The sequence below is a fragment of the Rattus rattus genome, chromosome 13 (genome assembly GCF_011064425.1).
Source record: "Rattus rattus isolate New Zealand chromosome 13, Rrattus_CSIRO_v1, whole genome shotgun sequence".
In the NCBI taxonomy this organism is placed as follows: Eukaryota; Metazoa; Chordata; class Mammalia; order Rodentia; family Muridae; genus Rattus; species Rattus rattus.
The window spans coordinates 67,873,563-67,891,911 of NC_046166.1; the positions used below are offsets into that span (position 1 = coordinate 67,873,563).

The 18,349-nt window shown below is 41.8% G+C and overlaps 1 protein-coding gene across 1 annotated transcript in view; it reads left to right on the plus strand.

The window, feature by feature from the left end:
* Csmd1 (CUB and Sushi multiple domains 1) overlaps positions 1-18,349 on the plus strand; it is a 1,514,424-nt gene that overhangs the window by 1,398,396 nt on the left and 97,679 nt on the right. The window contains exons 42-46 of the mRNA XM_032918494.1: positions 5,140-5,328; positions 12,405-12,582; positions 14,456-14,601; positions 15,212-15,292; positions 16,229-16,342. Coding sequence (XP_032774385.1) covers positions 5,140-5,328; positions 12,405-12,582; positions 14,456-14,601; positions 15,212-15,292; positions 16,229-16,342 — 708 coding nt within the window. The remainder of the gene's footprint in view (positions 1-5,139; positions 5,329-12,404; positions 12,583-14,455; positions 14,602-15,211; positions 15,293-16,228; positions 16,343-18,349) is intronic.

Below are 18,349 nucleotides of genomic sequence, written 5' to 3' on the forward strand. Positions count from 1 at the left end.
GCCAGTCTCCAGGAACAGCCAACTTGGATAACTTGCTAGCTTATGTGTGTGCTTGACTGAGAAATTACGTGGGCCACCATCTGTAGCATAGATGCTATTAGGAAAAGAAAAACCTCTTTTTTCCAACTATTATAATAGCCTGCAGCTATTGGCATAGAATCGTGAGTTTCAGGCTGAAAGGCCACTTTAATTCCCCAATTCAGACCTGTCACAGAGGCTGATTATGTGGGTAGAAATGGCTGCTGCCTTCAGCCCCAGCTTCATCCATCCCTAAAGAAAACCCAATTATAGTTCTTAAATTATCCAGCAAGCTTTACAACAAAGTTAATAAAATGCAGTGTGTTTGTGTGTGTGTGTGTGTGTGTGTGTGTGTGTGTGTGTGTGTGTGATGTTTACTAGGGGTATCTACAATCCATGACCTTATTTAGTGAGTGATACTTCTGTGAGTGAAACTTGTATGTCAAGCCTTCAGGACACAACTAAACCCTGAATGGTGTTCCCAATGAAGACTACGTGAGATTGCATGTAGTTTCATTTGTGCTTTCTTTCCCGAGAATGGGCAATCACCTTTCATTTTCCTTATTTCCTTGGGGGTGTTACTAGCAGTCTTATTAACTGTGACAAAGGGTAGGTTTTCCCATCACATTCATTGTGTCCAAAGTAAAGCTGAGTGGGGCAGGTGATTTTGTTCTTTTAAAAAAAGTATATTGGAAAAAAGGGTCTTGGTCCACAGTTGAGCACAGCATGGAATTTCCCATGTGGAGAGCCTGCATCTACAGAGTCATTTGAGGCTCAAGCAACATTGTGAGGGTGAATGGCAAGCACCATGTGGATACACCTCTGGTTCTCAGGAAAAGGCTACATCTACAGCCTTCAAAATAGGGAGGCCCCTCAGAGGCAGAGGTAGCCCTGTGGTATGTAGTTTACAGAGCTGTCTAAGGAGACTCACAGTCAAATAACAGATTGTAGATAACAGGGAAGGGTATGTGAGGATATGGATCAGGGTCCACCTTGGAGGTTACTAGTCCCATTAGTTAAAGAATCCACCATTGAATCAACAGAAACTTTAAGTCCATTTTATTAGAGTTTAAAAGAAAAAAATTCTCAGGGCAGGCAGCTGTAATCTCAGCCACTGTACAACAGGGACAGTGAAGAGGGTGCATAAAGCTATGACTTTTAAATCAGCATGGAGGTCAGACACATGGTGAACAAAGAGCCTCATGTCAGGGAGGGAGACTTTAGAGAAGAGAAGGGACATCCAAAAGGTTAGGCAAGAAAAGCCAAGAGTCTTAAGGAAAATGAGCTTGCAAAAGAAAGACTGAAAGAAAAGAGAGAAAGAGATGCTTTTCCCAATTATCCAGGAAAGCAGACAGACTTAATGTTTTACATGGCTGTAGGCCATAAGCTTCTTCACTAGGGTTGGGTTCTAAGGAAAAATTCACCACTTCATTATTTATTCTGCCCACCCTCTTAGCACTGCCTAAGGTGAGTTCATATCCACAGAGGTGGTCCTTAGTTAAAACAATTGACCACTCAGCAGGAAATTTTGGTTTCCACAGGCCATAGAGTCTAATATCTTGACCAGGAGGTTTTTCTACTCATATATTTAAGTCTAGATTCTGTATGGATTCTGTACAAGGTGTGCCTTTCTGAGCCGGGTTTGTTTTCTTCACAGGTGTTTTCCTGTGCAAAGCAGAACACTCACTTCTGAGACTGAATTCAGCTTCTTCTAGACTGCTTGCTCCCTACCCTATGCTGGGCTGTTTTGCCCAACACTTTGGATGTCCCTTATCTTTTCTAAAGCTTTTCCCCAACTCTAGTCCAAGGCCAAGGGTTCTTTTGAGATATTTGAGGTTCTAGAATCTCTTGTAATTTGTGTTTTCTCACTCTTGATCACTGAGGATGACACTAGAGATAGACACTAGAGAATTTACAGAATTACATACATAGTAATTTGTAAAGGCAAGTCAGGCTGACAGCTCAGATTTAGAATTTTTTTAAATTGCCATCTACAGACAGGATCAAACATGGAATTCCATTGCCATTGCCATCTATGAAGCATCTTCCTGATGCTGACAATTAACAAGAGGACATACACTGGAATGTGTCCCCATAGAATGTGTCCCCATAGTACACAGGCATCTCAGCTCCTTTGTTCCATCCTGAAGCTACACTGTAAGCTGCCCATTATTTACTTCCTTCTCCTCCATGGCCAAATGCCTGCTATAAAAATGTTAAGGAAAGGGTGGTTTCAGAGATTCAAGCCATGGTCACTTGATCCAATGTGCTTGAGCAGGACACCAGGGCTTGAGTATACATCAGAGCAACATTGGGAGATGGCTCAGCTGTGGATAGAGCATGCGTGTTTCTTCCAGAATTCAATTCCAAACCCCTATGTCAGGTGGCTGAGACACCTGCCCCTATAGCTCCAGGAGGTCAAACACTTCTAGCCTCCATGGGTACTCACAAACAGGACACTTACCCATAGAGACACATGCATATTCATGATTAAATAAATGTGAATAAAGAAAAGAAACAGAAACAGACTGGAGAATTGGTGTCACCCTTGAAAGTCACCAAAATGCTGACTCTCTCTAGTCATTTAGCCCTTCCCCATAGTTTCCACAACCTCCCCTAATAGGCCATCAGCTGGAGACTGTGTTAAAAGACATGAGCCTATGGGACTTTCATATTGAAACCATAACAAGATAACAGTATTGTAAGCTAAAGATGTATTTAACACACAGGTCTAGGTAACATCTCAGATTAGCATCACAACATACTGTAGAATGTGGGGGGTTTCTCCTAGCAACCGCAGAGCCAGCTGGGATCTGAGGCTCCCTGTCACTGCCCACAATCATAAGAGGGTATTGTGACACTCACTACCCCAAGGGAAGAACCAAGTTAGGAAATGAAATGGTGGAATCTCTTCCACACCTTTGTAAATTAGTGAGCCCTGCACTGTGTGTGTCCAGTATTGTCAGATAGTATTCGTTTAGACTTTTGGATTACCTTAATGTAAATAATGCTGCAATTGACTTACTCAAATGCTTAGCTTTTTCTACTTTGAAATTATCCCCTGGACAGATTTCTTTAAAAAGTACTGCTAGTGAAAATAGGAATACAGTCTTCCAGGATGTTGTCCTGATTGCTCTTGCAAAGGGTGATGGTCAATTATGTCACTTTAGATGAGAGAGCCAATGAGCCATGACCATCGTATACTGTCATCCTGAAGAGAAAGCACACTATAGTAATATCTCCCCCAAATAAGAACAAACCATTGATAATGATGAAATTTCATATTCCCTAATGTGTGGCATTTGTTCTTCAAGACCCTCTATAGTGAGAGTGCACACAGATCCTTCCGATTCCAGCCAGCCTTTCTTGGATATGCCCACCTGGCATCTTCCCACAGGGCCTCGGTAGGACTGCTGAGACCCTGAGGTCTCTGCCTCTTAGGCCTCTTAGGCCTAAGCTTCTATCTGCTCCCCATTCTACAGCCATGGCTTCAGGCTTCCTTCGATGAGTTTCCTTGCAGTCTGCTCATTCATTTCCCTAGCCGGCTTGTGAGCCTTTGGTTTGATTTCTCACATGCCCCTTCAACTTCAAGTTGTTCATAGAGAGACAGAAAGACTTTATCTTCGATGCATCACAGCCCAGACTATGTTCCAGTACATTTTTATGAATTTCAAGCCACACACTCGCCTCAGACGGTGCAGTGGACAGTTCATATGCACTCTGGGTTCCACTTCACACTTTTGCAAGTCTGTGATATCTTTTCCATTATCCTTCTGGGCTCTATTGTCAGTGAGAGGATTCTTAGGACTCCTGATCTTTCTAACAGTGTTTGACGGGCTTGCCTAGTCTCTGTGTTAATTACTTCCGTGCCACTGTGACGTAATCTCAGAAGTAAGCATCTTAGGGGAAAGGGTTTATGTTGGCTGATAGTTTTGGAGAATTCAGTTCATGGTTGCCTGTGTCCTTCCTGCATGCTTGCAGAGAACATCATGGTGAAGAGATTGTGTGGAGAAGGTGGATAGGAAGACGTGTTCGAAGAAGGGACCTGTGTAATGATAATCATCATGGCTATGCACCAATGGCCATTCCTCTAATTAGACCCCCATCTCTGGAAACTTTCCACCACCACCTCCCTACCTACTGAAATTCAGCACAGGAGCCTATGCACTTCCTGGGAGGGAGACTAAGCCACTTCTTCCACAGTGGTTTCTACACTATGTCACCTGACTTTGAAAAGGGAGTCAGGATATCCTTAAATCCATTGAGAGCTCCAGAGACAAAAGGACAGCAGCATGTGGGATGTTTAGCTCTGAGACTCTACTAGCCCATATCACATGTGATGTGTGGAGTAGCTCACATTCCTGGTTCCCGAGTAAACTTGTAGCCATAGCTTGGGAGCAGTGCATGCTGTCATCCTAGAATATTTACTCAGACACATTTATATATTTAAGACAGAGAATCGCTCTGGAGTTAAGGAAGGCCTTAGGCTCACAAAGCTCCAATTGCCTCTCCTTTCCACGCTTCTATTAAAGATATGAAAACCCACACCCAGTAGAACATAATTATTTTAATGATAAACCACAATAGTTGTTATAGCTTTTATGCAAAGAGTACTTACTAGCTCTGTGGTTCCACAGCTCTATTTTTCTAGAAAAATAAAATGAAGAGGATTTCCTACATTATTTGTACTAAATGACTGAGTTAAACAAAACAAAACATGGTTTGATCTGGAAGCAGGGAGAACAACGGTGTGTCTCATTGCAATCAGAGAAATACTAGCTTGATGTTCACTCAGCATTTCAGACGAGTGTCTTCGTCATAGCTTCTATTACTTTCTAAGGGAGCTTACACAGGCAATTCCTTGCCAGTGCAATAAACCTTGTCAGATTCCTTTTGTGTGTGTACCATGATTCCATGGTTGCACATACTAAGTGGTTACTAAATGCATGTGATTATAATTTTCTTCCTACTAATTATTAGTTGACTTATTCAGGATGGAAGGGACAGTTTTAGACATTTATATCCTTAGGAGCTGAATGCACTTACATTATGTTTCTCTTCTAGAGTCCTTTTGAGCCCAACTTCTACTGGGAGCTTGATGCTGTCTATTTCTCCTTTCAGCTTATGAGTTACAGAACTGCCCGGACCCACCCGCATTCCAGAATGGGTTCATGATCAACTCCGATTACAGCGTGGGCCAGTCGATCTCCTTTGAGTGCTACCCGGGCTACATCTTGCTAGGCCACCCTGTGCTCACCTGCCAGCATGGCACTGACAGGAACTGGAACTACCCTTTCCCACGGTGTGACGGTAGGTGCCTCATCTCCCCTGTGGGTAACTGAGCTGCTCACAGGGGCTATTCAGTGAATATGCCTTACTTCATTATTTCAGCCAGCAGATATGCATCGAGGTTCTACAATATACTATATGAATATTTTAGAAAGATATTACACAATAGGCAATTTAAAGAATACAGACTTTACACTTAAGAAGATTATAAGGACAACAATGTGTTAAACAGTAAACTAAACAACACTAGACAAACACTAAAATCTTAGCTGCAGACACAGGAGCCTGTCAATCACTACAGGCCCTGAAAAAGAAGACAGGTGGTAATAAGGCTCCTTAACCTTCCCTGTGGATACAGGGGACAGTAATGATAACAGATTTAATCCTGGTAAGTCTTTTTTTATTAGTCTTGTTGCTGTGACAAATTTCCTGACAAAAGCAACTTAAAGAAGGAAAGGCTTACTCTGACTAGAACTTGAAGGTATCTGCCTTCCATGAGGAAGTCGTGGTGGCCAGAACAGGAGGCAGCTGGTCACGAGGCATGCAGGTAGGAAGCAGAGAGGAGGTACCAGCCCATGGGGTGATACTGCCAATATTTCGGGTAGATTTTTCTATTACTCAAATGTAGGAGGCCCCACTTACGTACGCCCAGAGGCTATTTCCATGCTGGCTTGAAATCTCCCTTACTTGACCTGGAGATTAATCATCACACTGTTGTCTGTTCAACTTCTATAGCAATTTCACTTTGCATTTGTGTCGCAGAAAATAAATTGTTCATGTTCTTGAATAGCTGAGCTCACAACATTTGCTGCTCAGAGACAGAACACATGAGGTAGAAGAGACGGCATTAGTATCACACAGCAGGAATTCTTCCAGTAAACAGAAGTCTAACGGTGTAGGCTGTTACCGAGTTGTTAGGGTCAGTGCCTGAGCCCTGGCAGTTCTATAGAACTAGGCTTGGCTGCCCCTTCTCAATGGACCAACTAAAGACAGAAGTATTGTGACATTTTTGTGGGCATATTGGGATGAGAAAAAAAGGCATGGTGACCTCCAACCACGGAGTCCATCCTTGAGGTCCTGACCTGAGCTTTAGATGTAGGCAGAAGGGCAAGAGGTATAAATAATTAAGTAGTTCTTGTCAAGGTTTGGTCCTGACCACCACTGACCAATCAGGACTTTTCCCTCTCCCAGACTTTGGCCTGGGGAAATTTCAATTTCTTGGCTCTGCATTATTTCAGGAGCCTGAGGGACACAGGGAAGGGCACCATCCTGTCTTCAGCCTACTTCCATCAGCCAGCCGGAAGGTGACTCCGGTGCCTAGGAGCTGCTGGCTGGCATCAGGAAGCTGAACATCTTTTGAGTTCGTTCTAAGCTCACAGCCTGCTCTGCCTCTGAGCGGAAATTATGCTGCCCTGCCTCACTGGGGCATCCTGACTTTTAGGATAACTTGAGCATCTCTGCAATGCCAAGCTAAAATAAACCTACGATGTGGAGCATCTAGGAAGAGGGGTCTACAGCAGGGTTACTGCTAAGCCTGGATCCTGCATTACAGATGCAGCATCTTCGAATGAATAATAATGAAATCTCCAACTCCACGGCCTTTGAAATGCTAAATGCCTTTCTATTGCAAAGGAAGGGAAGGTACCTAGCTGTGAATTTTTAGTGAAGTAGGAAAATAAATAAATAAATAAATAAGGTATGCTTTTAAACCTTATCTCACCTGTATTTTCCATTCTGATAATCTTAAGAACAACTATAAAAATCAGAAGTCTCTTGGCTGTATTTAAAAATTCAGATACTTATTTAATTACTCATTATTATGGTAGTATTAGAAAATGGGCATGACTAGTTCCCATGTGTCACCTCTCCACGCTGGTCCCCTGGTACTCTTGGACCTGGGTGGTCACTCCCTGGCATTAATTCTAGCATCATAGGGCCATATAGAACTAACCTTAATTTATCTCAGAGGCAGCTGGCTTCAGTGAGGCAGCACGCCATATTAGCCTAGCTATCTTCTGGCCACAGTGGTCTCTCCACTCCCATTGCTAGTCACACTGGCCAGCCCTGACCAGCCTGGATCTCTGGTCCCAGCTACCAGGGAATATCAAAACTCAACAAACTGTAAGCCAACAACCAGATTTAAATGTTAAATACTCAATGTACAATACATCCACACAACTTACAACCAATTGATAAGGATATAAATCGCCCACCTAGATAAGATAAATTTGTCTACAGAAATCCATCCTAGCTACCTTGGCAATTCAGGACCACTGGGATCTGGGTCATCCTTCTCTGTCTCCATTTTGATTCTCCCTCCTTCTTCTTCTCTCCCTCCCTACAAAAACTTTGTCCCCACCTATTCTTTTGCTGTCCAATCATGGCCTTGATCTGACTTGTGCCAGCCCTCATCTGCATAATGACATCAATCTACAACACATGAAATAACTTCTTGAATGAGTCTGAGTTTTTGTCTGTTTGGTTCTCCTTAAGTTATTTTAAGTAGTATTTCCATCTACTTTCCTTTTGAAAGCTCTTGTTCAGGGGTCAGGATACAGTTCCGTGCAACAGTCACTGAACATGGAAAGACCATGTATTCAGCCCCCATCTTCACCAAGACGAACCAAAGGAACAGCCACAGTAACACCCACTCAGATTGGCAGCTCTCAATTACTTTGAAATTATCAGGATTTCTATCTGTCTTGATTTCTAAGTCTCAACTTGGATCCTTTTAATTCACGCAGAAGAGGTCAACTTCTTGGTTTTACATTAATATTAACGGAAAACTAATTATTTTGTTTTTTATGCTTGGTTTTTCTAAGATGGAGAAAACTGCTGAGAAGAATTAAGAGTCTGCATTGTTTGGTGTAGTTTAAATGTAATGCCATCTTTATTGGTGTCCTCTTTAAATTTAAAATATTTTTGTGCGTATCTGTATCTATCTGGGTGTAGTGTGCATGGACATGTGTGTGGTGAGGAGGTTAGGGCATTGGTTCCTTTCTTCTTGATTTTATTTTATTCAACTAATTATTTGAAACAACGTCTTTTATTGCGTCCAAAACTCTCTGAAAAGCTAGACTGGCTGGCTGATCAGTGATCCATCAGGTCTTTCTGCCCCTCCTAACACTGAGGTCACACAGGCTACCTTCCATGGGGATTCCAAATTCATCAGTGCAGCATATGACTGGAAATAGATATTGAAATTATCCAAGGAAGTTATATGGCTTTCTAGAGTCGATGCAAGATAATATATTGACTGTCTGCTTTGGGAACTCCATCCAGTTCCATTCGCAAATATTTCTGATATAACTATGTGCATAGCCATGTGTAACCGGGACAACTCACTGCTTGATTATCCTAAGTCTCCCAGCTTGTCCTTCTGGACCAAGCTGTCTCTGCACTATCCATTCAGGAGAGGCTGCTGCATGCTTCTGAGATGTCTCTCAAGATGTCTAACTCTCTGGGCAAATCCCTTACTAAGCAAGGATGCTTGATCTGGCTAAGATCAAGTGCAGCAGTATATATTAATTCCTAGCATTATCACAAATTTTAAAATATCCTGCAGCATAACAGTGTTGCCAAATTATATCATAACTATTGAATTCAATTAGGAGGAGTACACGGGATTTTCTAAGAAGCGTTCAATACAAGTGTATCAGCATCCTCTCCATATTGGATTAAGTTTTTATTGGTTATTTTACCTAATTACATTTCAAATGTTGTCCTGCTTCATAATTAGCATGCAGTTTTAACACAAAAAAATCATTTTGTCTGTGAAATGCTAAAACTAGAGTCCTCAATTGTTAAGGATTATATACTATGGTGATGCTATTCACTCTCTGTTCAAGACTGCAGGGTTGCCCTGTGCTGAGAACAGAGCATCCCGAAACCCTGTTCCTCTCTCAGCATGTTCTCTGTAATCCACGGAATCTAACCCTTTCAGCCAGGCCCTACTTCTGGGCAGGGCAGGAGCTCTGTCCTTGGTTGTACAGGGCAGGCACTTTGAATATTGTCTTCAGAGGTCCAATCCTGTGAGACTCAAAAATCTCAAGAAGAAAAATGTAGGTACTGGGAGAAACTTCTGGTTATCTACATTAGAAATTGTCCAGTTCCGACCAGTCATATTGAATAATGCTAGACTTGAATGTAACCACTCTCACCAGTGTACCAAACCAATTCATATTAATATGCTCAAAATATTTGGAGGGTAAGTTGAATAAGAATCTGCCAAATAAAATTAGTATATATTTAGTTTACATAAGTTAAAAACTGTAATGCAAAGACATATCTACTGAAGCAAATACATGAAAAATAACTTTTAATAAGAAACTTAAGGCATTTCTGTCTGATTTTCTGTCATTGTTTCTAGCTGCCCAATATGCACCATGACACTTGTATGAAGAGAACTGTGGAGTTGGTGCTCTCTTTTGACCTTTACCTTGGTTTTGGGGAATGAACTCAGGTTGTTGTTCCTTCCTTCCCTCCTTCCTTCCTTCCTTCCTTCCTTCCTTCCTTCCTTCCTTCCTTCCTGCTTTCCTTTCTCTCTCTTCCCATTTAATCTAGGCTGCCCTCAGATCCCATGTATTCTCCTGCCTCTGCCTTCCCATTGCTGGGATTTCAGACACACACACCACCCTCAACTCAAAGTATGACTGTTTTATTGCCACTAACATAATTGCATAGGAATCAATTCAAAAAATTTATAATTTTCAATATATACTTTAAAACTACAATTTTTTAAATTAAATGTAACGTGACAATAAAGGTACATTCGTAGTTATAAATGTAGTTCAAATTTGCTGGTATCTAAAATCTGTCTTTTTATGTGTATGGGTGTTCTGCCCGCAAATATCTGTATACCACCTGCATTTACAATGGGAAATGACCCTACATGTTGAGTGCTTACAATGTAATGAAAGGATCAACTTGAAAAGCAACAGGTCAAAAGGGAAATCATGTCATGTCAATGTGAAGTTAACACCCATGAACATGTAAGGATGCTGATGCAGCCAGTCCCTGCGGTACATGTAATGCTGTATGGGCTGTCAGCTCCTTCTGTCCACTGAGAACAGATCTCCCAATAAACGCTAGTAGAAGGAGGCTGTTGGACCCAAGAAGGGGCACCATCTCTGCCATCCAATATCCAAGAGAATGATGAGAAAGATTCTGGAACCACCCCATAGATGAGACAACAAGAGTCCCTGGGAAGACTCTAAGGAGGGGGTGACAATACGTTGGATTAAAAACCAACATTCAGATAGCTAGACAGTGGGAAAACAAACTGTCTATATAGAAAAAAGCTCAGTACGGAGGTCTGGAGAGGGTGGGAGCTCTGTCCTCAAGGACACTAAGTGGCTGGTGAGGATGGTGTGTGGTGAGAACATTTATAGATCCCAGGTATCGGGTGGCTCCATCCTTCATCGACTAATGGTCAGAAGTGAGGCTACAAGGGATGTTTGCTCTGCTACATTTCAAATCCAGGCTTGTCTAACTCCAAAACCTACGTAATCATTCGGCTGTTAAAGTTCTAGAAAGCTTTTCATGACCCGTTCTCTTCCCAGGTGATCTGAAGTTGAGAATTTAAATCTATCATTTCCCTTTCTCCCCTTCCCCCGTGTCTGTGTGTCTATCTGTATATATGTCTCTGTCTGTATGTGTGTGTATCTCTCTCTCTCTCTCTCTCTCTCTCTCTCTCTCTCTCTCTCTCTCTCTCCTCCTCTCCCCATATGTGTGTGTGAGTGAGTGTATGTGTTGTGTGTATGTCTTTCTGTCTATCTCAGCTTCTGTTTCTGTCTCTGTCTCTTTATTTCACTCTGTCTCTGTCTGTCTTTGCCCCACCCCGTGTGTGTGTGTGTGTGTGTGTGTGTGTGTGTGTGTGTGTGTGGTGTCTTCACTGCATCTATCTTCTCAAATTTTTGTAACAAAACTTTGACAGCTATGGAAGATTCTTGATGGTGACCAACATTCCTGCTTTTGGAGGGCCTTCAAAGTTGGCTTGTGCCTATCAGCACCACCACTTGAATGAACCCTGGAGATTGCTTTTGGTCGACTTAACATACACCTAGACATATCTTGGAAGAAGGAAATCTAATTGAGAAAATGCCCCCTCAGATTGGTTTGGAAGAAAGTCTATGGGAATATTATCTTGATTAATGATTGAACGGCCAGGACCTAGTCCAGTGTCCTGAAATATATATATATATATATATATATATATATATATATATATATATATATATACATGCAACATTTGGAGCAAATCTTGGGGAACAGTCCAATAAGCAGCATTCTTTCATACTCTCTCCTTCAGTGTCTGCTCTGGGTTTCTGCCTTCAGTTACTGCCCTGGCTATCCTTAATGATGGCCTATAAGCTATAAGCTGAAATAAACCATTTCCTCCCTAAGTTGCTTTTAGTCATGATCTTTATCAGGGTAGTACAAGGCAAGCACATACATTTCAGGCAGAAGCGCTATGTGGTCATCGCACTTCCCCAGAAGTAAAATAGTTACCATGGTGACAATAAATGTCAATTTTAATACAGCCAAAGTTGCTGTGTCTGCACAAACCAAACACTGGTACATTTGGCTGCATTTTCTGTGAAGTATGCGTAAGAAAGTTTATCTTGCTTCCTCAGGTACAGATCTGCAAAGAATTGATAATGTCTTTGTTTTGAGGGGAATAGGCTTAACTGCCAGTCTTTCACAGGCTTAAATAGGCTTTAGCAAAGGAGCAGAAAACAAAACCACTTAGTTCCCTATTTATGTCTGATTTCCACATAAGCCATTGCACTGGACAGCCCAATGGATTATCAGCTCAGCCACAGGCGATGACTGACAGGATTTCTTTAATCATATGGGAATGACTATCCTGAGGGATTTCGAAGACTTGAAGAATATATTAAGAGAGACTGAGATAACTTATAAGTATAATTGTCCTGAAGTTTCCAGATTTTAGGGGAATAAGTTTGACAAAGAAGTAACAGAAATATTTCACAGTTATTTTCTCGCAGAAGGGAATTTTGACTTTAGACATTGGAATCATTACCTACTTCTGTAAATCCACCATCTTAGCCTATTTTCAATGTCTCCCTTTTCAGCTCCCTGCGGGTATAATGTGACATCACAGAATGGCACCATTTATTCCCCTGGGTTCCCAGATGAGTATCCAATTCTGAAGGACTGCCTGTGGCTGGTCACTGTCCCTCCAGGCCATGGAGTGTACATCAACTTCACCTTGCTGCAGACTGAGGCTGTAAATGACTACATCGCTGTGTGGTATGACTCCTCTCCCCCAGGGAATGGCAGCCCTTGATGGGGGTGGGATATGTTAGCTTAGATTGCATGTTTACCAATGATCTTTCTGGGCAGATCTTGAAAAACTAATCGTCAACAAAAACAATACACAGGAAGTTTTAAGGCATATGTCTAGTTTGCTATTAGATAGAAATAAACAGATTATTTGAATAGATTAGGGAAAGTCATAATTACTTTACTTCACACTCTGCTTTACTTAAATTATTGATAATTTTTTTAAATGTAAGGTCTTACTCTGTGACTGAGGCTAGCCTTGAATTTGTGACCTTCTTGCCTCAGCCTCCTGAATGCTAAAATTGTTGTTGGGTGTCATTACGCCTGGTGTATTCCACAGTTATGTGCATGTGTGGGGGAAGGCTGTGTGTGTGTATTTGGGTGTGTGTTTGTGTGTGTGTGTGTGTGTGTAAGGGCAGTATATACATATATGTACACATACACAGACATGTGTATGTATGTGTATGTTTAAAGAAAAGCTATGATGTGCTTTCCCTTTAATGAATGCATGAAAGAACCTTGCGAAAGTATTTTCTTGGAGCATGCTCAACCCTGGATTGCACAGGCCTGGTTTTCCTCGAGTCTGGCAGAGGAATATGGGCCAGGATGTAATGAATATGAATCTACTAGATGGACCTATAGAAATGACCTGATGCACCTTAGAGATCTCAGGTGCAATTTAAAGGGGAAGATGGCATGAGTACTCTCCCTTATACTATGACGGAGGAGCCAGAAGGTGCCCACTGGGTACTAGGATGGTACCATTGTTAAATTTACAGATGAATTGTTTGTGTACATTTGTGATGTCTGATACACGATATGTACATATTTGTATGTACATGTCCCTGCATGTGTGGTGTATCCATGATTGTATTTGTGTTTATGAACATCCATGTTATATTGCATGTTTGTGTGTCTGTTTATAAATGAATACTTAGAGAATGCATGTATCGATACATCTTTGCTTGTGTCTGTAAATGAATGTATGATTGTCATATATGTATGTTGTATGTATCTGTATGTGAATGTATGAATGTTTTATGTTTATATATGTATTGAGTCTTTTTGTCATCTGTCTATTGAGTATCTAAGTATGTCTGCCTGTGTACGATATATGTGTGCATGGAAGGTGTATTGTGGCATAATTCTTGTTACAGCTCAAGGAGCAAGGGAGAAAGAGAGAAGCCTGGGCCAGAGGAACAGATACCACAGGGACTAAATATTTTATCTAAAATACAGGAGGAACAATATATAGGAAAGTCATTGTGGGTGATGCAGCAGAGCCCAGGGGAAGCTCCCTTCCCAGGCTGCAAGGAGGTCCTGCAGGGTAGTTCTGAGAAGCTGATGTAGTGGCTGTGGAGATGAGACACCAAGAATTCCTGTCTCAAAGCAGAGCAGCCAAGCAGCAGTCCCAATGAGCAGTAGATCCATGTAGAATCTCTTGCATGGAATCTAGTTGTAGGAATTCATGTATGTCCACTGCCCACAATCAGAAAGCAAATGAACGACAGAGATGCTACAGGAGAATGAATGTCTTAAACACCAAGCATCCCATTACTAAAGTCAGTGCCACGGCAAAACATGTTTCAATTTAAGTGTTGAATTCAACTGTAAAACTTGTTATAAATGAGTTATAAGGAAGTGGACACTGTGTGTCCTTTAAAATGTAGTTGTTGGTTCCTGACAGCATAGAAGTACCTCTGAGGAAGTCAGTGTGCACTGGGATTCCTAGATCAGCTCCGTACTCTTTCTGCACCCTGGGCCCTATTGGGAAACTGGCTGCCCAGCCTCATCTGTTAACACCAAACTTCTCTCTCTGATGGCCTCATCTTTTCCTCAGGGATGGTCCTGACCAGAACTCACCTCAGCTCGGGGTCTTCAGTGGAAACACTGCCCTTGAGACAGCATACAGCTCCACCAACCAGGTCCTGCTCAAATTCCACAGCGATTTCTCCAATGGAGGCTTCTTTGTCCTCAATTTTCACGGTCAGTTTGTTTCTATTTCAGTGAATGTGGCATGGAGTCCCAGGAAAGCTCTCTACCCCATGTACATACATAATCCAGCTGTTGAATTATTCCACATGGCTGACAGGGTGTCCTGGAATGCTTTTGTGGTGGGCAATATCTCTGTTGTCAGTTCACTTCATCAGGTCATGTAGGTAGATACCTGGGGTTCATTCCTACATAGATAGAAGAGAGGCTCTGTTGTAGACACCATCATGATGCACATGATGTCTAAAGAAATGTCATAGTAACCATCATATAATGACCTCATGATGTCCTTTTTAGCAAAGGGCAAGGTCATCAACCCCTTGTCACTTATGACCCCCCAAATGTTACTCAGGACCAGAGAGAAATGAGCTTATCTAAACAGGCAGGCTGTGGTGGGAGGATTTCAGTGGTGTCTTCCAAAAGGGGGATGATAGGTGTCATAGTAACTGCACACTTTCATCCCTTGAGCTTTAGGTATTGTCAGGCGTTTGATAGCCATAGTGAGTCACTGGAGAGAGTGATTTACATATGCACATGGCCTTGTAATTTGATCATTCAGAAGAGGTAACCACAGCTGTTATCATTTTTCATCAATATACTACAGCATTTCAGCTGAAGAGGTGCCCGCCTCCTCCAGTAGTGCCGCAGGCTGACCTACTCACAGAAGATGAAGACTTTGAAATAGGTAACAATCTCTGCTTTCCTTCATTCCACATCATTGGCTCTGAATTCTTATATTCTCTTCTGATACAGACTTTAGGCAAAATGTAACTGTAAGCAGAAACTGTAGTATAACATTGTAGGACCTTGCATAGAGACTATGGAGCAAACTACTTACTTTCTTAGTTTACGTTTTGTTCTTGGCATTTTGAGACTTTTGCTCTGTGGCATTAATACCATGTTAAAAATTTCAGAGTTTGATTTAGAATGCATTTGGCTGTAATAATGACCTTCAAATTAAAAGTCACTGTAGGATGTACTTAAAGATAATATTTAGAAATGTTACCACTGCTTTGTTATTAGCCATGATCTCATTCATTAGTCATCTGGTCCCTACGGATCCTGTTAGGGAAACAGCCACAGTATATGTTGGCTGTGTAATTAGGAGACCCCCATCACTTCTCAGTCTCTTACAAAATCATATTCCTATGGTCACACTGTGTTGCAGAATGCTGGTCAAATCACATGGTCCAATCTCTCCTCTACTCAATGTGGCTAAGCTAATTGGAACACAGTGTTTCCCTGGCCAGGATCATGAGAAAGCCATATTGGGTTTGCTGAAATCATTCCTTCACCCCGTTCTATAGCCTTGCTTAGATCCGGGACATCTACAGAACTTCCATTTATTTATCAAGGCGTTTGAAAGAAGGACAAGGGCTTAAATTGGTCAAGGAAAGGGATAGCTATACCTGGGTCTCCTTTTAGGTTTCATAAACTAAGAACTAAAAACAGCCTTTAAAAGACACACATCAAGCGAATGCAGAGCCTCTGAAATGGTTTGCTTATTGGCGTAGTTCCCTACGTAGCAGTACAGTAAGTATATTCACAAATAATTGGCATAGTCACAGCAGTCAAATGTTCTGAGAATGTTGATCCCAGGGTATCCGGTTGATTCTTTCAGGGGACTTCGTAAAGTACCAGTGCCATCCAGGGTACACACTGTTGGGAAGTGACACCCTGACGTGCAAGCTCAGCTCACAGCTGTTGTTCCAAGGCTCTCCACCCACCTGTGAAGGTACGTTGGGCCCTGAAGATTTGGTTGCTCTGTAGCCATGGGTTTGAATTGGACCCAGCTCTGTGCTGAATTAGTACCATAATGCAGACAAGCTGCCAGCAAAGGTATCAGAAGACGTGTTTACCTCTACTCCACCATTAGAAACAAACCTAAATCACGTGGGAATGGTCACCTACAGCAAAACTGAAAAATTACATGAGGAGGAGGTATTGGATGAGGAACAGTGAGAGGGTAGACCAGGAAGAGGATAAAGACTGGACTTTAAAAGAAGATTAAAGAATAAAAATACATGAAATATTAAAGGACAGCTGATACCCATCACTGATATTCTACAGCACTTTTACAACATATCTCCAAATCTACCTCATGTTTTTGGTCCATCTCAAGCAAACCGAGCATGTCAATACTTCACCTGGATTGAAGCATCTGGTGTTTAATACTTTGGATATAAAAATATATAAACAATGAAATATATCCACTTTTGGTTTTTTAATAAGCTTCTAACAAAACTGACCATCTACCAGGACCTAGACAAGTTTTAAAGAACAACGTTCTGGGCTGCACCTATTGATCCAGAGACTAGAATGCAATTAGATCACTGAAGAAGTGTGGTTTAGTAGGAGCCATTGAAAGCACAATGGGAAGGAAACAGTCATGTTTGGCTAAAAGGAGGTCAGGCACCTCATCTAGCTTCACTGACGGTGTTTGTAACTTACTTGAAATAACCATGGTTCTGATGGGAACACCATGTCACCATGATAGCAAGACACCATCTCCACCATTCTAGAAAATGGGCTGCAGTGAGGAATGAATGGCCACTATTCACAGAGCACATCACTCAGAAAGATTAACTTCGGAATCACTAAACCCAGGGAGTTCACTGCATTGGAAAGCTACTGCCCTGGGCATGGCCACCCTGGTGGGTCCCAGGCAGAGTGAGCTTCCAGGACCAGTGGATGGACCCACGACTCATCATCATCTTCTATGAGCTCATGTACCAAGCTGTGGCACAGTTAGTAGACCTGAGGAATCTGCTTAGGCAAAATTGTCTGTATTGGCACAGTGGTAATGACCTCGGGATTCTCTTCTCGTGAGATGAGAGAATACATACACTTTAACTTTTGCCCCTTTATGCATATTTTAAAGGAATGTTTTAATCTCAAACAAAGTTTGTGAGGATGGAAAACTTAAAACAAGTCTAGAAAACGCACTCAAGGGATTGAGGACCATCTCCTCATTACATTGTCCTGTATGGATTAGCTTCATTTCTATTGAAATAAACTTTAACCCATGTCCACCCACCAAACTGACTAAGCCCACATAACTGAACGCCCATGTCTCTGTCCCCTGTACACAACACACACCTGTGCATGCAGTCTTCCACAAACTCAACTTCGACTCTGTGTGAGGTTCAAAGCCCGTGACTTCCCAACTCCATAACTACTGTTCCCAACAGACCTGGGATCTTTTTCCTTCTGAAGCAAATTCATTAATGGGAGATGAGCTGAGAACAATCTTAGTTGTGTTTCTCTGAGCAACTCATTATTTTGAAAGAGCTCAGATGCCTGTCTTATGCCTGACCCTAATCACTTAAGCACTTCATTATAATCTTTCCCTATTTTCTAATTATTTTGTAGGGCTCAAGTAGGGGTCAGTCTCTCAATCCATTCTTGATGGAAAATCATGTTCATGTTGAATCTTACTTCTGTGGGTTTTTATACACACTCTTACCAGTTCTCTGAGAGCTGCCAAGAGTTTCAGGGGAGGGTAATGGGGAACATTGCAGACCATGCTCTAGAACGTCACTGTTGTATGCTGAGAACATGCTACCATGTTAGTTACTACCTTAATTCTGAGAAAACTGAGCAAGGGAGGAAAACAAAATAGTACTTCTCATGTTCAGTAAAACAGAGAGAGAGAGAGAGAGAGAGAGAGAGAGAGAGAGAGAGAGAGAGAGAGAGAGAGAGAAAAACAAGGAATAAAGCTCCAGATGCACAAAATGTGCAT